Source organism: Homarus americanus, unplaced genomic scaffold (genome assembly GCF_018991925.1).
Source record: "Homarus americanus isolate GMGI-L3 unplaced genomic scaffold, GMGI_Hamer_2.0 scaffold23070, whole genome shotgun sequence".
Classification (NCBI taxonomy): Eukaryota; Metazoa; Arthropoda; class Malacostraca; order Decapoda; family Nephropidae; genus Homarus; species Homarus americanus.
This window is the reverse complement of record NW_024726067.1, coordinates 34,350-57,854: the sequence shown is the minus strand read 5'-3', so window position 1 is coordinate 57,854 and position 23,505 is coordinate 34,350. Positions and strand designations below refer to the sequence as shown.

Below are 23,505 nucleotides of genomic sequence, written 5' to 3'. Positions count from 1 at the left end.
TCCCCACCACAATCAATAGAGGGGTACATCCTGTGCCTGAGGGTAGAACCTGTATCAATACAATATCGTGTTCAGCGGGGCCACCAGACTCAAGTTACGATCCGGAAATCCAATCCAACAACAAATAACATCCAACAATAACAACGTGGGTGATGATAATACCCTCGCCCCCCCCCCCGACAATGACCGAGGGATGATAGGAGTTGGATAATAATTAAAAGATTGTTTATCTAAATACTAAAAGTGATTTTGTGGTCAAGTGGATACAACACTCGCCTCCCGTCCTATAGGTCATTGGTTCGCTCCCCTAACCCCCAATTAACTCACCTGTGAATGGATATTTGACTTTCTCTCTTACAGTCTCACTCTTTTTCTCTCTCACTGTCTCTCTCTCTCTCTCTCTCACTGTCACTTCTCTCTTCTCTCTCTCTCTCTCTTCTCTCTCTCTCTCTCTCTCTCTCTCACCTTGTACTCCCTGAGACGCTCGACAGTACAGGTAAGAACAGCGTCACGTCCTGCTGTCACGGTCACGTTGGCGATCTGTCCCACGAAGTCTGGTCCTCTCCCAGTAGCGGTCGTCCCCCCTGCGAGACAGAGACGGGGATTAGACAGGTGGGTCATGAGAGAGATAGGGATTAGACAGGTGGATCATGAGGCAGAGACGGATTAGACAGGTGGATCATGAGGCAGAGACAGGGATTATACAGGTGGGTCATGAGGCAGAGACATGAATTAGACAGGTGGATCACGAGACAGAGACAGGGATTAAACAGGTGGATCACGAGACAGAGTCAGAAATTAAACAATTATGAACCGTTAACCATTATCACAGACTGTCTAATCACCTGTCTGTCGTAATCACCTCTCATATGCCACAGACACACGCACGAGTTGTTGTTGTTGTTGTTGTTGTTGTTGTTGACAGTTTGGTGACAGGAGCTGGACTGAGCCTGCCAGGTCACCCTGTTGGTCGTTGAGGTAGGGCTGGACGCTACTGTGAGTCACCTGCAATGTTGTCAGTGTCCAGTGCGCGAGAGAGAGGAGATGGAGGGTGAGAGAGAAAGAAACACTGGATAATTAAGGATAGATTGATTGATAGATGTAGTGTATAAAGTTGGATGGGGAGAGAGATGTGAGAGTGAGAGAGAGAGAGAGAGACGTGCTGTGTGTGTTACATCTCGTTTTCTAATACTTCACCATTACTCCTGGAAACATGAGGTGACCAGAAAACTCTTCCTAAACCCTTATCTGTCTTTATTAACTTCTCCCTGTCCATTCTTTACCTCTCTCTTTCATTTCTCTATTTATCCACTTCTATTTCACTTCCCATCTACCGTAAAACCGACTGGTTGCAGTGCCGAATTTAGGACTCGTGGGAGGCCCATGGGCAGCCTCTTTGTGGAGGCCCCCTCATTATAACTACACAAGAGGGTGGGGTGGCGAGTGAAGGAGCCAAACATCTGGGAGTTCCGGGGCGCTGTAAGACCCACGGAAAATTTTTGAAATTTGAACACTTCTTTGAGAATTTTAGCCATATGCAGTTATATTGAGGAAATTGAGCATTGAGAAATTTTAATTAACTGTATATTTATTGGTAGTGTACAAATTCCCAACACACACACACACACACACACACACACACACAAGTGATAGATAAACATGAATTTTAAAGAATGAAAAATAAAATGATCCAAATGAATAAACAAATAAATAAAATATTGTAATATGTGGAGGCCCCTGGGCAGCTGCCCACTTTGCCCACTCCTGAATCCGGCCCTGACTGGTTGACACTGTTATGTAACCCTGGTGTTGTGTAGCGCTGTTAATTCCAGTTCGTGTAAATAATATTGTGACCGTGGCTTAAGGGTGAGTTTTTGTTTACAGTATCGCCACTATCACCACTACCACCACTACTACCACTACCACCACCTCCACCATACTATCACCACCATCACCACCACCATTACTACTACCACCACCACCACCACCACCACCATCACCACCATCACCACTACCACCACTCACCACCACTCCACCATCACCCACTACACCCACTACTACCACTTCCACTATCACCACCACCACCACTCACTACCCACTCCTCTATCACCACTCACCACTACTCACTACTACTACTACTACCACTACCACCACCAACACCACCACCACCATCACCACCACCACCACCACCACCACCACCACCACCACCACCACCACCAACCACCACTATCACCACCACTCACCACGTCCACTATCTCCACCAGCACCACCACCACCACCACCACCACACCACCAACCACCATCACTATCACCACACCACTACCACGTCCACCATCACACCACCAGCACCACCACCACTACCACCATCACTATCACCACCACTACCACGTCCACTCACCACCAGCACTACTTCTACCACAGACAAAAATTGACCATAATCTGGACAGTAACGGGTTATAAACGTCATTGCCTCCCTGTTTTTTTTAATCAACATGGATTTGTTTTTGTAATTGTTCCGAGACTGAGAGACAGAATGTTGTGTCTTTGTCCTGTCTCTTATTTTCTGTCTCTTTATGTTTCAACACTGCCACTTGTTCATCATCCACCACCATCACTAACACTTGTTCATCAATCACCACCGTCGCTAACACCTCTACTTGTTCATCATCCACTACACCCACTAACACTTGTTCATCATCCACCACCATCACCACCACTTGTTCATCATCCACCACCATCACCACCACTTGTTCACCATCCACCACCACCACCACCACTTGTTCATCATCCACCACCATCACCACCACTTGTTCACCATCCACCACCATCACCACCACTTGTTCACCATCCACCACCACCACTTGTTCATTCAGCTGTAAACAGTATAGAACTTTCAGCTGTTCCCTGAGGCTGAGCTACAGCTGTGTTGGTCCGCTGTGCTATTCCCCACCCACCTACCCTGTGTTACTACCCACCTACCCTGTGTTGCTGCCCACCTACACCTGTGTTACTACCCACCTACCCTGTGTTACTACCCACCCACCCTGTGTTGCCCACCCACACCTGTGTTTCTACCCACCTACCCTGTGTTACTACTCCACCTACCATGTGTTGCTGCCCACCTACCCTGTGTTGCTGCCCACCTGCACCGTGTTACTACCCACTACCCTGTGTTGATACCCACCTACCATGTGTTGCTGCCCACCTACCCTGTGTTGCTGCCCACCTACCCTGTGTTACTACCCACCTACCTTGTTTTACTACCCACCTACCCTGTGTTACTACCCACCTACCCTGTGTTACTACCCACATACCCTGTGTTACTACCCACATGCCCTGTGTTACTACCACCTACCTGTGTTACTACCCACCCACCCTGTGTTACTACCCACCTACCCTGTGTTCTACTCACCTGCCCTGTGTTACTACTCACAGCCTGTGTCTAGCCACTCTGTACCCTGTCACTACCCACCTACCCTGTGTTGGCTACCCACCTACCCTGTGTTTCCACCCACTACTCCTGTGTTGCTGCCCACCTACCCTGTGTTGCTGCCCACCTACCCTGTGTGTTACTACCCACCTACCCTGTGTTGCTGCCCACCTACCCTGTGTTGCTGCCCACCTACCCTGTTGCCCACCTACCCTGTGTTTTGCTCCCACTCACCCTGTGTTGCTGCCCACCTACACCTGTGTTACTCCCACCTACCCCTGTGTTGCTGCCCACCTACACTGTGTTACTACCCACCTACCCTGTGTTACTACCCACCTTCCATGTGTTGCTGCCCACCCACCCTGTAGTTACTACTCACCTACCCTGCTGGCTGCCCACCTACACCTGTGTTAGCTACCCACCTACCCTGTGCTGCTGCCCACCTACACTGTGTGTTGCTACCCACCTACCTTGTTTAACTACCCACCTACCCTGTGTTACTACCCACCCACCCTGTGTTACTACCCACCTACCCTTTGTTACTACCCACCTACCTGTGTTACTACCCACCTACCCTGTTGCTGCCCACCTACTCTGTGTTACTGCCCACCTACCATGTGTTGCACCCACCTGCCCTGTGTTACTACCCACCTTCCATGTGTTGCTACCACCTACCCTGTGCTACTACCCACCTACCCTGTGTGTTGCTGCCCACCCACCCTGTGTTGCTACCCACCTACCCTGTGTTACTACCCACCTACCATGTGTTTCTACCCACCTACCCTGTGTTACTACCCACCTACCATGTGTTTGCTACCACCTACCCTGTGTTACTACCCACCTACCTGTGTTGCTGCCCACCTACCCTGTGTTACTACCCACCTACTCCTGTGTTACTACTCCACCCACCCTGTGTTACTACCCACCTACCTGTGTTACTACCCACCTACCCTGTGTTTGCTCTCACCTACTCCTGTGTTGCTGCCCACCTACCCTGTGTTTACTACCCACCTACCCTTTGTTGCTGCCACCTACCCTGTGTTGCTGCCTACCTACCCTGTGTTCTACCCACCTACCATGTGTTACTACCCACCTACCCTGTGTACTACCCACCTCCATGTGTTGCACCCACCACTCCTGTGTGTTACACCACCTACCCTGTGTTGCTGCCCACCTACCCTGTTACTACCCACCCACCCTGTGTTACTACCCACCTACCATGTGTTACTACCCACCCACCCTGGGACTTACCCACCTACCCTGTGTTAGCTACCCACCTACTCCCTGTCATACCCACCTACTCCCAGGCTAACACCTACCCTGTGTTGCTGCCTACCTACCCTGTGTGTTTGCTACCCACCTACTCCTGTGTTACTCCCACCTACCCTGTGTTGGCTACCCACCTACCCTGTGTTGCTGCCCACCTACCCTGTTTGTTGCCCACCTACCCTGTGTTAGCTACTCACCCACCCTGTGTTGCTGCCCACCTACCCTGTGTTACTACCCACCTACCCTGTGTTACTACCCACCTACCCTGTGTTGCTGCCCACCTATCCTGTGTTGCTGCCCACATACCCTGTGTTACTACCCACCTGCACCCCGGTGCTACTACCCACCTACCCTGTGTTGCTACCCACCTACCTGTGTTGCTACCACCTACCCTGTACTACCCACCTACCCTGTGTTACTACCCACCTACCCTGTGTTGCTACCACCTACCCTGTGTTACACCACCTACTCCTGTGTTATCTACCCACCTACCCTGTGTGTTACTACCCACCTACCCTGTGTTGGCTACCCACCTACCTGTGTTGCTACCCACCCACCCTGTGTTACTACCCACCTACCCGTGTTACTACCCACCCACCCCTGTCTTACTACCCACCTCACCCTGTGTGTTGCTACCCACCTACTCCTGTACTACCCACCTACCCTGTGTTACCCACCTACCCTGTGTGTTCATGCTCCACCTACCCTGTGTTACCCACCTACCTGTGTGCCATCCCACCCACCTGTGTTACTAACCCCTGTACCCTGTTTTACTACCCACCTACCCTGTGCTTACCACCTACCCTGTGTTACTACCCACCTACCCTGTGTTACTACCCACCTACCCTGTGTATTACTCACCTACCCTGTGTGTTGCTGCCCACCTACCCTGTGTTACTACCCACCTACCCTTGTTACTACCCACCTACCCTGTGTGTTACTACCACCTACCTCTTTGTTACTACCCACCTACCCTGTGTTGGTCACCCACCTCACCCTGTGTTACTACCCACCTACCCTGTGTTGCTACCCACCTACCCTGTAAGCAACCCACCTACCCTGTTTTTACTACCCACCCACCCTGTGTTACCCACCCACCCTGTGTTACTACCCACCTACCCTGTTTTACTACCCACCTACTGTGTTTACTACCCACCTACCCTGTGTTACTACCCACCTACTCCTGTGTTGGCTACCCACCTACCCCTGTGTTGCTACCCACCTACCCTGTGTTACTACTCCACCTACCCTGTGTTGCTACCCACCTACCCCTGTGTTACTACCACCTACCCTGTGTTACTACCCACCTACCCTTGTTACTACCCACTACCCTGTGTTACTACCCACCTACCCCTGTGTTACTACCCACCTACCCTGTGTTACTACCCACCTACCCTGTGTTACTACCACCCACCTACTGTTGCTTACCCACCTACTCCTTTGTTACTACCCACCTACCCTGTGTTACTACCCACCTACCCTTGTTACTACCCACCTACCCTGTGTTACTACCCACCTACCCTGTGTTACTACCCACCTACCCTGTGTTTACTACCACCTACCCTGTGTTACTACCCACCTACCCTGTGTTGCTACCCACCTACCCTGTGTGTTACTACCCACTCCACCCTGTGTTGCTGCCCACCCACCCTGTGTGTTCTACCCACCTGCCCTTGTTACTACCCACCTACCCTGTGTTACTACCCACCTACCCTTTGTTCTACTCACCTACCTGTGTGTTACTACCACCTACCCTGTGTTACTACCCACCACCCTGTGTTACTCCCACCTACCCTGTTGCATACCCACCTACCCTTTGTTACTACCCACCTACCCTGTGTTACTACCCACCTACCCTGTGTTACTACCCACCTACCTGTGTTACTACCCACCCACCTTTGTTACTACCCACCTACCCTGTGTTACTACCCACCTCATCTCTTGTTACTACCCCACCTACCCTGTGTTACTACCCACCTACCCTGTGTTACACTACCACCTACCCTGTGTTGCTACCCACCATCCTGTGTTGCTACCCACCTACCCCAAAGTTACTACCCACCCACCCTGTGTTTGCCACCCACCTACCCTGTGTTGCTGCCCACCCACCTGTGTTACTACCCACCTACCTGTGTTACTCCACCTACCCTGTGTTGTTACCCACCTACCCTGTGTTGCTACCCACCTGCCTGTGTTACTACCCACCTACCTGTGGCATACCCACCTACCTTGTGTTACTACCCACCTACCCCTGTATGCTGCCCACCTACCCTGTTACTACCACCTACCCTGTGTGTTGCTACCCACCTACCCTGTGTTACTACCACCTACCTTGTGTTGCTACCACCTACTCCTGTGTTGCTACCCACCTACCCTGTGTTACTACCCACCTACTCCTGTGTTACGCCTCCACCTACCCTGTGTTGCTACTCACCTACCCTGTGTTGCTACCCACCTACTCCTGTGTAGCTACCCACCTACCCTGTGTTTGTTACCCACCTCACCCTGTCTTACTACCCACATACCTGTGTTACTACCCACCTACCCTACATACTCCACCTACCTTGTGTTACTACCATACCCTGTGTGCTACTACCCACCTACCTGTGTTACTACCCACCTACCCTGTGTTGCTCCCACCTACCCTGTGTTACCCACCTACCCTGTGTTACTACCCACCTACCCCTGTGTTACTACCCACCTACCCTGTGTTACTACCCACCTACCCTGTGTTACTACCCACCTACCCTGTGTTACTACCCACATACCCTGTGTTGCTACCCCCTACCCTGTGTTACTACCCACCTACTCCTGTGTTACTACCCACCTACCCTGTGTTACTACCCACCTACCCTGTGTTACTACCACCCACCCTGTGTTGCTGCCCACCCACCCTGTGTTACTCACACCACCTACTCCTGTGTTACTACCCACCTACCCTTGTGTTACACCTACCCTTTGTTACTACCCACCTACCCTGTGTTACTACCCACCTACCCTGTGTTACTACCACCTACCCTGTGTTGCCTCCACCTACCCTGTGTTACTACCCACCTACCCTGTGTTACTACCCACCTCCCGTGTTACTACCCACCTACTCCTTTGTTACTACCCACCCACCCTGTGTTACTACCCACCTACCCTGTGTTGCTGCCCACCTACCCTGTGTTACTACTCACTCACCTGTTACTACCCACCCACCCTGTGTTACTACCCACCTACCCTTTGTTGCTACCCACCCACCCTGTGTGTTACTACCCACCCAAACTGTGTTACTGCCCACCTACCACTGGGTGTCCCACCTACCCTGTGTTACCCACCTGCCTGTGTTCACACCACCCACCCTGTGTTACGCACCCACCCGCCCACCCTGTGTTGCTACCCACCCACCCTGTGTTACACCCACTCCACCCTGTGTTACTACCCACCTACCCTGTGTTACTACCCACCCACCCTGTGTTACTACCCACCTACCCTGTGTTACACCACCTGCTCCAGGCTACCCACCTACCTCAAAGGCTACCCACCTGCCCTGTGTTGCTGCCCACCTACCTGTGTGTTACACCACCCACCTCTGTGTTGCCCACCTACCCTGTGTTACTACCCACCTACCCTGTGTTACTACCCACCTACCCTGTGTTACTACCACCCTCTGTGCTACCCACCTACCCTGTGTTACTACCCACCTACCCTGTGTTACTACCCACCTACCCTGTGTTACTACCCACCTACCCTGTGCTGCTACCCACCTACCCTGTGTTGCTGCCCACCTACCCTGTGTTACCACCACCTACCCTGTGTTACTTGCCCACCTACTCTCTGTGTGTTACTACCACCTACCGTGTTGCTGCCCACCTACCCTGTGTTACTACCACTCCACCCTGTGTTACACCACCTACCCTGTGTTACACCCACCTACCCTGTGTTACTACCACCTACCCCTGTGTTACTACCCACCTACTCTGTGTTACCCACCTACGTTACACCCACCTACCTGTGTTACACCCACCTACCCTGTGTTACTACCACCTACCCTGTGTTGCTGCCCACCTACCCGTGTTACCCACCTACCCTGTGTTGCTGCCCACCTACCCTGTGTTACTACCCACCTACCCTGTGTTGCTGCCCACTCCACCTGTGTTGCCCACCTACACCTGTGTTGCTACCCACCTACCCTGTGTTGCTACCCACCTACCCAGTGTTGCTGCCCACCACCTGTGTTGCCCACCTACCCTGTGTTACTACCACCTACCCTGTGTTCCCCACCTACCCTGTGTTGCTACCCACCTACCTGTGTTACTACCCACCTACCCTGTGTTACTACCCACCTACCCTGTGTTACTGATTAATGAGAAGTTTGTCAGTGTTTCTTTGTTTGAACACATTAGTCACGTCGTTAGGTGTGGCGGCCAATACAGGTGAGTTTTATCGTCTACCGAGTGTATCAAGGTGTGCCCGGGTGGGTCCCACCACACCACTCTAACAGGAGACTGGCTTAGGTAGTAACTGTGAATAACTGTGTGATAAAACTGACAGGTGAAGAGACTGGGTTTCACACTGTTTAAGACGCAAATTTGTCTGTGGTAGAAGTAGTGGTGATAGTGGAAGTGGTAGTGGTGGTAGTGGTGGTGGTGGAAGAGTTTCATCTGCATGTTCCCTTTGACAATGACATGCTCTACCCGTCCATCACAATTCAGGCCACCAGCATCCACTCTCTCTCTCTCTCTCTCTCTCTCTCTCTCTTTTTCTCTCTCTCTCTCTTTCTTTCCTTTATCTCTTCCTTCTCTCTCTCTGGAGGTAATTGGGTGATCGTCTCTCAGTGTCTTTTGTAGTGGTCACCTTTTATCGTTCTCTACTTTCTTTCGTGTTCACTGTTATTGTTCGTTTGTTTATCCTCTGACTCTACCGTTATTCTTTCCCTCTTTCTTTATCGGTTTGTTTTGTCTCTGTCTGTCTGTCTCTGTCTCATTTTTTTCGCCACTTGTATCTCTGTCTCCTGTTTATCTCGTTGTGTTGTCTGTTTGTCTGTCTCGCTGTCATATCTCGTATACTGTTTTTCCTGTGTCCTTTTTCTTGCTTTTTTCTCTCTCTTTCCCCTCACCCTCCTCCTTTTTTTTTTTCTCTTTCTCCTCCACCTTATCCCAACCTCATCCCTTCTTCTCTCTCCCTACTTCACTCACCCCCGTCCCCACCCTTCCCCTCCTCCCCACCCTCCCTCTCCCTCCTTCCCAGCACTTAATCACAGGTGTTACAGAGGTAAGAGTTAAGTGGACGCCCACGCTACTTGTGTAATGTACCTTCACAACTCTTGAAATTGCTTTGGCCTTTACGTGCTCAAACTCCCTCAGAATATTTGACTTCTCGGCGTGCCGTGGATGAGCCCTCGCCATAACCACCCTGCACCTGATCATTGTTGGTTTAAAAGTTTGTTATGATTGGTTGAAATTATATGTTGTATTGGCAGATAATGGTGGTGGTGGTTGCGTGGTGTTCAGTGGTGATCGTGGTGGTGTGTGTGGTGGTTGTGGTGGTGTCTAGTGGTGGTGGTGTGGTGGTGTTCATGGTTGTGGTGGTGGTGGTGGTTCAGTTTCGTGATGAAATTTTTACCTGTCCACACTCGTGTTTTTAATGGTTGGGTATGTACATATATACATATATATATATATAATAATAATACATAAACGGTTTATTAATAAGCTAGCCGGTGGCTGAAATTATAGACTTATTTGATTAGCATAATGATAATGTATTGAATACATTTCAGGGCTGTGCAGTATAAGTAAATTGTGAGTGTTGTTATTTTAAGGCTAGAGTGGTGTTTTTATATTTTATATGGTGCGTTTTGTAGAATTTTGTTAGTGTTGTAGTGTGTGTGTGTGTGTGTGTGTGTGTGTGTGTGTGTGTGTGTGTGTGTTTTTTTTATCAGATAAAGGTCACCCACCTGTAAACATAACAGCACAGAATAATATCATAACTGGCCATAGTTGTTAAATAGTCCATATAGAAAGTCATTTAATGCAAGTATTTTCTCCACATAACGCGATACTGGTAATTAGGAGACGCAGTAATGTAACGGCAATTTCCTCATTTTGAGTAGCAATTCTTTTTTCTAGCCAATGAATGACCTACAGGAGTGCAGGTTTGACTAATTGTTCTGTCTAGGGTCATGGGTGGTCATTAGGATGGATACCTAACTGACACCCACCTGGCACCCACCTGGCACCCACCTGACACCCACCTGGCACCCACCTGGCACTCACCTGACACCCACCTGGCACCCACCTGACACCCACCTGGCACCCACTTGGACCTCCCTGACACCCACCTGGCACCCACCTGGCACTCACCTGACACCCACCTGGCACCCACTTGGCACTCACCTGACACCCACCTGGCACCCACCTGGCACTCACCTGACATCCACATCATACCTAACCTCTTCTCACCTACCCAACTCCCAACTTTACTCCTACTTTACCCTACTCCCACTTACCCTAACCTAACCTACCCTACCCAACTCCAACCCTAATCCTAACCTAACCTACCACTCCTACCCTAACCCAATCCCACCCCACCCAACGTAACATTAACCTACCCTAACCTACCCTACCCTAACCTACCCTAACCCAACCTTAACCTACCCTAACCCACTTCCTACCCAACCCTACCATACTCCTATCCCATTCCTACCCTAACTCCACCCCACCCTACCCTAACCCACCCCACCCTACCCTACTCCTACCCTACCCTACCCTACCCTACCCTACCCTACCCCACCCTACCCTACCCTACTCCTACCCTACCTAACTCTAACCTAACCTAACTTTCCTAACCTAACTCAATCTTAACCTAACCTAACCTACTCCTACCCTACTCTACCCCACTCCTACCCTACTCCCACCCTACCCTACTCCCTACCTACCCTCACCCCACCCCACCCCTACCCCACCCCATCCTACCCCTACCCCACCCCACCCTACCCTAACCTAACTCCAACCAAACCACAAATCCCTCTAAAACGGACCAACTAAACTTAACGTCGTGATTAACTGTTAATGGAGTTGTGGTGCAAATATTAACATACAGAGAGTGAAGCAAAGTGGTGCCTTAAAGCTGACGTGACCCAACCGCCTCAGTCGACCTTGCATTTACAGACCAAGTTAATAATGAATATACGGTACAGGGTGTTACTGTTGGGTACCTAGCAACGGTATATATATATATGTTATCTTTAAGTCAGGGTGAATGTTATCTTATAGTCAGGGTGTATGTTATCTTATAGTCAGGTGTATGTTATCTTATAGTCAGGGTGTATGTTATCTTTGTATAGTCAGGGTATATGTTATTTTTAAGGTATAGTCAGGGTGTATGTTATCTTAAAGTATAGTCAGGTGTATGTTATCTTAAAGTATAGTCAGGTGTATGTTATCTTATAGTCAGGGTGTATGTTATCTTATAGTCAGGGTGTATGTTATCTTTTAAGTATAGTCAGGGTGTATGTTATTTTTTAAGGTATAGTCAGGTGTATGTTATCTTAAAGTATAGTCAGGGTGTGTTATCTTATAGTCAGGTGTATGTTATCTTAAAGTATAGTCAGGTGTATGTTATCTTAAAGTTTAGTCAGGTGTTTGTATTTACAAGTATAGTCAGGGTGTATGTTATCTTATAGTCAGGGTGTATGTTATCTTTAAGTATAGTCAGTGTATGTTATCTTAAAAGTACAGTCAGGTGTATGTTATTCAAAAAGTATAGTCAGTGTATGTTATCTAAAGTTTAGTGGGTGTATGTTATCTTTAAGTATAGTCAGGGTGTATGTTATCTTAAAGTACAGTCATGTGTATGTTATCTAAAAGTATAGTCAGGGTGTATGTTATCTTAAAGTTTAGTCAGGGTGTATGTTATCTTAAAGTATAGTCAGGGTGTATGTTATCTTTAAGTATAGTCAGGGTGTATGTTATCTTAAAGTACAGTCAGGTGTATGTTATCTAAAAAGTATAGTCAGTGTATGTTATCTTAAAGTTTAGTCAGGGTGTATGTTATCTTTAAGTATAGTCAGGGTGTATGTTATCTAAAGTACAGTCAGCGTGTATGTTATCTAAAAGTATAGTCAGGGTGTATGTTATCTTAAAGTTTAGTCAGGGTGTAGTTATCTTTAAAGTATAGTCAGTGTATGTTATCTTTAAGTATAGTCAGGGGTGTATGTTATCTTAAAGTACAGTCAGGTGTATGTTATTTAAAAGTATAGTCAGGGTGTATGTTATCTTAAAGTATAGTCAGGTGTATGTTATCTTAAAGTATAGTCAGGTGTATGTTATCTTAAAGTATAGTCAGGGTGTATGTTATCTTAAAGTTTAGTCAGGTGTATGTTATCTTAAAGTACAGTCAGGGTGTATGTTATCATAAGTATAGTCAGGGGTGTATGTTATCTTATAGTCAGGGTGTATGTTATCTTAAAGTATAGTCGTGGGTGTATGTTATCTTATAGTCAGGGTGTATGTTATCTTATAGTCAGGTGTATGTTATCTTATAGTCAGGGTGTATGTTATCTTAAAGTATAGTCAGGGTGTATGTTATCTTAAAGTATAGGTGTATGTTATCTTTAAATAGTCAGGGTATATGTTATCTTAAAGTATAGTTAGGAGGTATGTTATCTTTAAATAGTCAGGGTGTATGTTATCTTTAAGTATTAATAGTATGTTATCTTAAGTATAGTCAGGTGTATGTTATTTTAAATAGTCAGGGTGTATGTTATCTTATAGTCAGGGTGTATGTTGTCTTAAAGTATAGTCAGGGTGTATGTTATCTTAAAGTATTGTCAGGGTGTATGTTATCTTTAAGTATAGTCAGGGTGTATGTTATCTTTAAATAGGGTGTATGTTATCTTATAGTCAGGGTGTATGTTATCTTATAGTCAGGGTGTGTATGTTATTTAAAGTATATCAGGTGTATGTTATCTCAAAGTATAGTTAGGTATGTTATCTTTAAGTATATTGGGTGTATGTTATCTTTAAGTATAGTCAGGGGTGTATGTTATCTTAAAGTATAGTCAGGGTATGTTATCTTAAAGTATAGTCAGGGTATGTTATCTTAAAGTATAGTCAGGGTGTATGTTATCTTTAAAGTATAGTCAGGGTGTATGTTATCTTATAGTATAGTCAGGGTGTATGTTATCTTAAAGTATAGTTAGGGTGTATGTTATCTTAAAGTATAGTCAGGTGTATGTTATCTTAAAGTATAGTCAGGTGTATGTTGTCTTAAAGTATAGTCAGTGTATGTTATCTTAAAAGTATAGTCAGGGTGTATGTTATCTTATAGTCAGGGTGTATGTTATCTTATAGTCAGAGTGTATGTTGTCTTAAAGTATAGTCAGGGTGTATGTTATCTTTAAAGTATAGTCAGGGTGTATGTATCTTAAAGTATAGTCAGGGTGTATGTTATCTTTAAGTATAGTCAGGGTGTATGTTATCTTTAAGTATATAGTCAGGTGTATGTTATCTTTAAGTATAGTCAGGGTGTATTATCTTTAAGTATAGTCAGGTGTATGTTATCTTTAAGCATAGTTAGGTGTGTGTTATCTTTAAGTATAGTCAGGTATGTTATTTACATAGTCAGGGTGTATGTTATCTTAAATAGTCAGTGTATGTTATCTTAAGTATAGTCAGGTGTATGTTATCTTATAGTCAGGTGTATGTTCATAGTCAGGTGTATGCTATCTAAAGTATAGTCAGGGTGTATGTTGTCTTAGCATAGTCAGGGTGTATATCTTAAAGTATAGTCAGGGTGTGTATGTTATCAGTATAGTCAGGGTGTATTTTATCTAAAGTATAGTCAGGGTGTATGTTATCTTAAAGTATAGTTAGGTGTATGTTCAAAGTATAGTTAGGGTGTATGTTATCTTAAAGTATAGTCAGTGTATGTTATCTTATAGTCAGGGTATGTTATCTTAAAGTATAGTCAGGGTGTATGTTATCTTACAGTCAGGGTGTATGTTATCTTAAAGTATAGTCAGGGTGTATGTTATCTTAAAGTACAGATAGGGTGTATGTTGTCTTAAAGTATAGTCAGGGTGTATGTTATCTTTATAGTCAGGGTGTATGTTATTTATAGTCAGTGTATGTTGTCTTAAAGTATAGTCAGGGTGTATGTTATCTTTAAGTATGTCAGGTGTATGTTATCTTAAAGTATAGTCAGGGTGTATGTTATTTACAGTATAGTCAGGGTGTATGTTATCTTATAGTCAGGGTGTATGTTATCTTTATAGTCAGAGTGTATGTTTTTTAAAGTATAGTCAGGGTGTAGGTATTTTAAAGTATAGTCAGGGTGTATGTTATCTAAAGTATAGTCAGGGTGTATGTTGTTTTAAAGTATAGTCAGGGTGTATGTTATCTTATAGTCAGGTGTATGTTATCTTATAGTCAGAGTGTATGTTTTCGTTAAAGTATAGTCAGGGTGTATGTTATCTTTTAAGTATGTCAGGGTGTATGTTATCTTAAAGTATAGCTCGTGTGTATGTTATCTTATAGTCAGGTGTATATCTTAAAGTAAGTCAGGGTGTATGTTATCTCTATAGTCAGGTGTATGTTATCTTAAAGTATAGTCAGGTGTATGTATTTTACGTATTGTGGGTGTATGTTATCTTAAAGAATAGTCAGGTGTATGTTATCTTAAAGCATAGTCAGGGTGTATGTTATCTTAAGTATAGTCAGGTGTATGTTATCTTAAAGTATAGTCAGGTGTATGTTATCTTAAGTATAGTCAGGGTGTATGTTATCTTAAAGCATAGTCAGAGGTATGTTGTCTTAAAAGTATAGTCAGGGTGTATGTTATCTTTAAAGTATAGTCAGGGTGTATGTTATCTTAAAGTATAGTCAGAGTGTATGTTGTCTTAAAGTATAGTCAGGGTGTATGTTATCTTTAAGATATCAGGGTGTATGTATCTTAAAGTATAGTCAGGGTGTGTTATCTTTAAGTATAGTCAGGGTGTATGTTATCTTAAAGATAGTAGGTATGTTATCTTATAGTCAGGGTGTATGTTATCTTATAGTCAGGGTGTATGTTATCTTTTAAGTATAGTCAGAGTGTATGTTGTCTTAAAGTATAGTCAGGGTGTATGTTATTCATAGTTGTCAGGGTATGTTATTTTAAAGTATAGTCAGGGTGTTGTATTATAGTCAGTGTGTTATCTTAAAGTATAGCAGGTGTATGTTATCTTATAGTCAGGGTGTGTATATGTTATTTATAGTCAGGGTGTATGTTATCTTAAAGTATAGTCAGGGTGTATGTTATCTTAAAGTATAGTCAGGGGTATGTTATTAAAGTATAGGGTGTATGTTATCTTTAAGTATAGTCAGGGTGTATGTTATCTTAAAGTATAGTCAGGGTGTATGTTATCTTAAAGTATAGTCAGAGTGTATGTTGTCTTAAAGTATAGTCAGGGTGTATGTTATCTTTAAGTATAGTCAGGGTGTATGTTATCTTAAAGTATAGTCAGGGTGTATGTTATCTTATAGTCAGGGTGTATGTTATCTTAAAGTATATGAGTGTATGTTGTCTTAAAGTATAGTCAGGGTGTATGTTATCTTTAAATAGTCAGGTATGTTATCTTAAAGTATAGTCAGGGGGTATGTTATCTTAAAGTATAGTCAGAGTGTATGTTATCTTTAAGTATAGTCAGGGTGTATGTTATCTTTTACATAGTCAGAGTGTATGTTGTCTTAAAGTATAGTCAGGGTGTATGTTATCTTAAGTATAGTCAGGGTGTGTTATTTAAAGTATAGTCAGAGTGTATGTTGTCTTAAAGTATAGTCAGGGTGTATGTTGTCTTAAAGTATAGTCAGGGTGTATGTTATTTAAAGTATAGTCAGAGTGTATGTTTTTAAAGTATAGTCAGAGGTGTATGTTGTCTTAAAGTAGTCAGGGTGTATGTTATCTTTAAGTATAGTCAGAGTGGGTATGTTGTCTTAAAGTATAGTCAGGTGTATGTTATCTTTAAGTATAGTCAGAGTGTATGTTGTCTTAAAGTATAGTCAGAGGTATGTTGTGTTGTTGGGTGTATGTTATTTAAAGCATAGTCAGAGGTATGTTGTCTTAAAGTATAGTCAGGTGTATGTTATCTTTAATAGTCAGAGTGTATGTTGTCTTAAAGTATAGTCAGGGTATGTTATCTTTAAGTATAGTCAGAGTGTATGTTGTCTTAAAGTATAGTAGGTGTTTTGATAGTCAGAGGTATGTTATCTTAAAGTATAGTCAGAGTGTATGTTGTCTTAAAGTATAGTCAGGGTGTATGTTATCTTTAAGTATAGTCAGAGTGTATGTTGTCTTAAAGTATAGTCAGGGTGTATGTTATCTTTAAGTATAGTCAGGTGTATGTTGTCTTAAAGAGTATAGTCGGTGTATGTTATCTTTAAGTATAGTCAGGGTGTATGTTGTCTTAAAAGTATAGTCAGGGTGTATGTTATCTTTAAGTATAGTCAGAGTATGTTGTCTTAAAGTATAGTCAGAGTGTATGTTGTCTTAAAGTATAGTCAGGGTGTATGTTATCTTAAATAGTCAGATGTATGTTTAAGTATAGTCAGGGTGTATGTTATCTTTAGTATAGTCAGGTGTATGTTGTCTTAAAGTATAGTCAGGGTGTATGTTATCTTTAGTATAGTCAAGTGTATGTTGTCTTTAAGTATAATCAGAGTGTATGTTATCTTAAAGTAACAACATATAGATGTTGTGTGTGTATGTATGTGTGTGTGTAGTATTGTGTAAGTTGAGATGTTCATGTGTGTGTGAGTGTGTGAGTGTGTGTGTGTGTGTGTGTGTGTGTGTGTGTGTGTGTGTGTGTGTGTATTTGTATATATATATTGTAGGCGGAAGAGAGAAAAGTTTATTATGGGTGAACTGAAGAATGTATGTATGTTTCGTCTAATCACATGTGTTTGTGTGTATGTGTATTTTGCTATATACATGCATACACCCCTTCCCTCACACACACACACACACACTCTCTCGCTCATTATAACCTCGCCATAAGGAACCTCCTAGTTAGAGTGGTCTCCGCGTTACACCGCCATCCCAGCTCTCTGTAACAGTAATGCTCACCATATTTTGCCGCCGTAATTGAAATTTAATATGTAGCATTAAACGCCATGCAAAATATCTCTAATGCATTTTGTAACGGCGATAAATTTTGTGGGGGTAATATTTTGGCTATTTCGAGCTATTGTTGACAATTTGTCGGACTATATTTTGGCGTTTTAAAGCAGTAGATTCAGAGCAAGGGGAGTTTAGTAGCCAGGGAGGGGAGGGAGGGTAGGATGGAGGGAGGGGAGGGGAGGAGGGGAGGGTAGGGTAGGATGGAGGAGGGAGGGTAGTGTGGGGTAGGATGGAGGGAGGGAGGGAGTGGGATGGGGAGGGAGGGAGGGGTAGGGTGGGATGGAGGGAGGGGGAGGGAGGGATAGGGAGAGATGGGGAGGGTGGAGAAGATGAAGAAGGGGAAGACGGAGGGAAAGGGAGGGAGGGAGGGAGAGGAAGGTAGGGAGGGAGAGAGAGAAAGAGGGAGGGAACCCACATTGTCGTCGAATATAAGAGTTATAATGATATACAGTAAACATGTTATCCTGTCTGTCTGTGTACGTGTGTCTGTGCGTACTCCTGTACTTTAAACAGGTAATATTATTTATCCTCTATTCGTTTACTATATCAAGTTTGAACACAGTATAAAGCTACTGTTTCATTGTTGGTATTTTAGTGTTAGTTACAACATGGTTAAAGGAGTGTATGGCGCCCCCCCCCCCGTGTTTCGTGGTGGTGAAAGAATAAATAATTTTGTCTGGTGCTTGTCACATCTTTCTCTTGTGTAGTAGTAGTAGTAGTAATAGTAGCACGGCCAAAGTGATAAGTTGCAGCAACTGTTGCTGCAAGTACCAGGGTAATAGTAGTAGTAGTAGTAGTAGTAGTAGGAACCCTCCGGTGGGGTTCTGCCAATAAACAGAGACATTAAAACAATTGAAATAAAAGCATCCCCCTGCAAGTGAAGACGAAGGCATCAGGTTCCAGGGTGACTATATCCCACCAAATGCTGTCCTGTTCGAGAAAATAACAGGAGGGATGGTGTGGAAAAAGGCACGGAAGACTCAGGGAGGTGCCGGCCCTTCAGGTCTGGATGCAAACGGTTGGAGAGTCATCCTCAGCACTAACGAGTTTGGCCCCGTAGCAAGTGATCTCTGCACGGCCACTGCCGTCCTTGCAAGAAAGCTGGCATTCTCGTGCTGCCATCACCTCCAGGCCCTGACGGCCTGCCGCCTCGTTCCCCTGGATAAGAATCCAGGATGTAGGCCTATAGGGGTGGGGGAAGTGCTGAGGCGGATCATCGGGAAATGCATAATGGAGGTGGTAAAGGATGATGTCAGGGCAGCAGCAGGGAACCTACCAGTTTGTGCTGGCCACCAGGCTGGGGGGGAAGCTGCTATTCACGCCATGAGAACGATATTTGAGCAGCATGAATGTGAGGCCGTTCTCCTGGTGGACGCTTCAAATGCATTCAACATACTTAACCGCAAGGCCGCACTGCACAACATCAAGATCAAGTGCCCAAGCTTTGCAATGTATGTTGAAAACTCCTATAGGAATCCATCAGACCTTTATAGAGTAAACAACAAGGCTCTAAGAGGGGATACCATCATACAGTCAACAGAGGGAACAACACAGGGGGACCCTGTTGCAATGGCAATGTATGCAATAGGCCTATCCGTGCTCCAACACACAATGAAATTTGAAACAACTGAGGTCAAGCAAGTGGCGTACGCTGACGACGTTACAGGAGCAGGAAAAGTGGAGGACATCAAAAAGTAGTGGGACCTGGTAACATCACGAGGTCCACAAATAGGGTACCACCCAAACGCCAGCAAGTCCTTCCTCATTGTGAAGCCAGAACATTATGAACGGGCAATGGAGGTGTTCAGTGGAAGTGAGGTCAAAATAACAAAGGTTGGCCAAAGACACCTTGGCGCAGTAATCGGCACGACGGACTTCAAGACCGAGTATGAAACGGGAAAGGTGAATGAGTAGGTTAGGGAAATCCAAACTCTGTCTGAGATTGCTAACACAGAGCCACATGCCGCTTTTGTGGCATTCACCCATGGAGTCAAGCATCACTGGAACTACCTGATGTGCACTATCCCTGATATTGGACCCCTCCTCCACCCTCTGGAAGAAGCTATCAGCGTCAATTTCATTCCCAAATAGGTGAAACACCCTCACTTAACCCCAGCAGAAAGATCACTCCTTGCACTACCACCGAGACTGGGAGGGATGGGAATGACCAATCCAGAGGAGATTGCTGCCACCGAACATCAAAACTCAGTTAAGCTCACGGCAGCCCTCACGGACCACATGATAGCTCAGAACGCAACAGGTGAGGTCGAGACCAGTGAAGTAAACAAGATTCGAAGGTCCATTACAACACAACGACAGCACGGCCACAGTGATATGTTGCAGAAACTATTGCTGCAAGTACCAGAGAATTTGAAAAAAAAAGTAGCTCTAGCGCAGGAGGTGGGCGCCTCGAACTGGTTAACTACGTTACCGATAAGGGCAAATGGTTTCAGTCTCAATAAACAAGAATTAACATATGCCAATGCTCTAAGGTACAGTAGGCCAGTAGAAGGATTGCCCTCCCAATGCGTGTGTGGCTTTTCCTATGACGTCGATCACGCCTTGGTGTGCAAGAAAGGGGGCTTCATATGCATGAGGCATGACGAAGTAAGGGATCTCACAACAAATACGTTGAAGGAAATCTGCCGTAATGTCAGGGTAGAACCGACCCTCCTTCCATTGGACTGTGAGAATTTCCAACATAGGACTTCAAACACATCCAACGAAGCCTGTGTTGATGTCAGTACTCGAGGATTCTGGTCGCCGGGACAGCGAGCCTTCTTTGACATCAGGATTTTTTATCCCATGGCCGCATGTCACCGTAACTTCGTAACTTCGCTCTCGATGCTGCACACAGGAGGAACGAGAACGACAAGATAAGGGCATACGGGGAGAGCATTCAGAATGTTGATCAAGGCAGCTTCACTCCTCTAGTGTTCACAACCTTTGGTGGAATGGGACCAAGTGCAAGATGCTTCTATGCCAGATTCGCGGAGGTGATCTCCAAACAGAAGCAGCAGCCCAGAAGTTATGTTACATCCTGGATGAGATGTCGACTGTCCTTCTCTTTCATTAGGTCGGCTTTGCTCTGCTTCAGGGGAACGAGAGCATCGGCCCGAAAGCCGACAACAGTTGCAGATATTGACTATGAGGCTACAGTCACTGAATGCTGCATAGATCTGCAGCTCAACTAACTCAACACAGCTAGGATAGCTACTTATGTATTAGGATATTTAATATTAGGGTAATAAAATGGCGGCGAAGGTGCGGCTATTGGGGGAGGCTGGAGGCCAATAAAAAAATTAAAAAAAGTTAGTAATACAAGTAGTAGTAGTTTGTATTAGGATATTTAATATTAAGGTAATAAAATGGTGGCGAAGGTATGGCTATTGGGGGAGGCTGGAGGCCATTATAAAAAGTTAGTAATAGTAGTAGTTAGTAGTAGTAGTAGTAGGTAGTAGTAGTAAACAACATACATCTGGTTCAGTTAGCGTGATGCTCCCAGACAGACGCTGGCGTAATGGAGTCAAACGTCGGTAAACTGACTTACTGGTGCAATAACGAGCCAGTTGGTCGCTTTAGAAGGAGGGAGGGAGGGAGGGCACGCCTTTAAGAGAGTATAGTACACCTTCATGGGGAGAATGGCGGGGAGGTAATATTTTGGGGAGGAGGTATTATACGTGGATATCTTGGCGTGGGGGAGGGGGCATATCGTGTGGGAGGGCATGATAGTGGATAAGAGGCATAGTATACCTTAGCTTGGGGGTAAGAACATAAGAACATAAGAATGGAGGAAACTGCAGCTGGCCTATTGACCCATACTGGGCAGTCCCGTTTATACCCAACCCCCATTAATCATATAAGCATCCAACCTACTGTATGTTTGAAGCTATTCAGCGTATTCGAGTTAATGATGATATTTGGTAACTTGTTCCACTCGTCCACTACTCTGTTTCCAAACCAATGTTTACCTATTTCACGCCGAAGTCTAAATTTGTCTAATTTAAAACCATTGTTACGAGTTCGCTCCTGGTTGGATAGTTTGAGTACCTTTGTAATGTCCCCTTTGTTTAACCCTGACTTCCATTTATACACCTCTATAAGCGGGCATACGTACTAGAAAAAGAGTAGTTATGATATGCTAGTGTGGTGCAAAGAGGAGGAGGAAGACTTGGGATATATGCCCAAGGAGGGAAGGTATAGTCGTGAAAAGATCCGGGTCATGAAAGAGAGAATGTAAACAAACGCTAATTACAGAATAAAACTTAACTAAAGTGTAAATAAATATATAAATAAATAAATAAATAAACAAAAGTAAATTAACAAAACAAATAAAAATCATCTACAAATAAACTGTAAACAAAATCTTGACGACTAAAATTTAAAAATACAACCAGACTTTAATAACAGAGACCAAACCCCCCCTAACCCTTACCACCCGCCCCCCCCCCGACCCTCCCCCTTACCCTAAAAAAAATATATAATATAATTGTATTTTAAAATAAATTGTACACGCAGCAAATTTTGTCCAGCTATTTTATTTTTGTTTTATTTACTCATATTTTGTTTTCTGTTCCGAGCAGAAAAAAAACACGACTAAACACACAGGACATTTGAAGCAATAATATTACCGAGTGATGAGAAGCGCGTTGTAGTATTCGTCATGGTGGTGGTGGTAGTTGTTGTTGTTGTTGTTGTTGTTGTGGTAATTAATTTTGTTTGCCATAACCACTACAAGTACTATCACCATCACTACCACCACTACAACCGTAAGCCACACACCCCCACCCCCCCCACCCCCCCTTCCCCACACCCCCCAACCCCCCACCCCCCAACCCCCCACCCCCAGCAGCCGAAGAGAGAAGAGGTTGGAAGGTACTGTCCGTCTGTTTGCCCCGGGATGAACGTGGGGTGGGGTGAAGTGGGGTAGGTAAGGTGGGGTTGGAGGGGGTGGGGTGGAGGGGGTGGGGTGGGGTAGGTAAGGTGGGGGTGGAGGGGGGGGCAGGAGGTGGGGTTGAGGGGCAGGAGAGGGTCGGTGAGGTGTGACAGTAACAGGCAGCTGGATCAACAGATGAAGGATGTGTTTTGGGTCGGGGCTTTAATCGAAATTGCCTAATGGGGATGAATTCACTTGTCAGACCAGATGTGACCACCGTTAGGCACGCAAATTATGTGTGTGTGTGTGTGTGTGTGTGTGTGTGTGTGTGTGTTTATCCAATATAGATATTTCCTGTTTGGTGTTTAGCTCTCTTGCTCTTGTTGATGAAGTGTAGTGACGGCCTGCTGCAGCTCCTAACTCTCGATATTGAAAAATGTATTCACGTGGCGGGGAAAATCTGAACCTAGCAGTGGATGGTTTAACCCTTTTGAGGATGATGGTTTAACTCTCTGAGGATGATGGTTTAACCCTCTGAGGATGATGGTTTAACCCTTTGAGGACGATGATTTAACCCTTTGAGGACGATGGTTTAACCCTCTGAGGACGATGGTTTAACCCTTTGAGGACGATGGTTTAACCCTCTGAGGACGATGGTTTAACCCTTTGAGGACGATGATTTAACCCTTTGAGGACGATGGTTTAACCCTCTGAGGACGATGGTTTAACCCTCTGAGGATGATGGTTTAACCCTTTGAGGACGATGGTTTAACCCTCTGAGGACGAT

General features: G+C 45.1%; 1 protein-coding gene across 1 annotated transcript in view; it reads right to left on the bottom strand.

Moving 5' to 3' along the window:
- Positions 1 to 465: 465 nt before the first annotated feature.
- The window catches only part of LOC121865341 (zwei Ig domain protein zig-8-like), a gene marked incomplete at its 3' end in the record, with an annotated part of 36,479 nt that continues 13,439 nt past the window's right edge, over positions 466 to 23,505 (bottom strand). The window contains 1 exon segment of the mRNA XM_042364682.1: positions 466 to 584. Coding sequence (XP_042220616.1) covers positions 466 to 584 — 119 coding nt within the window.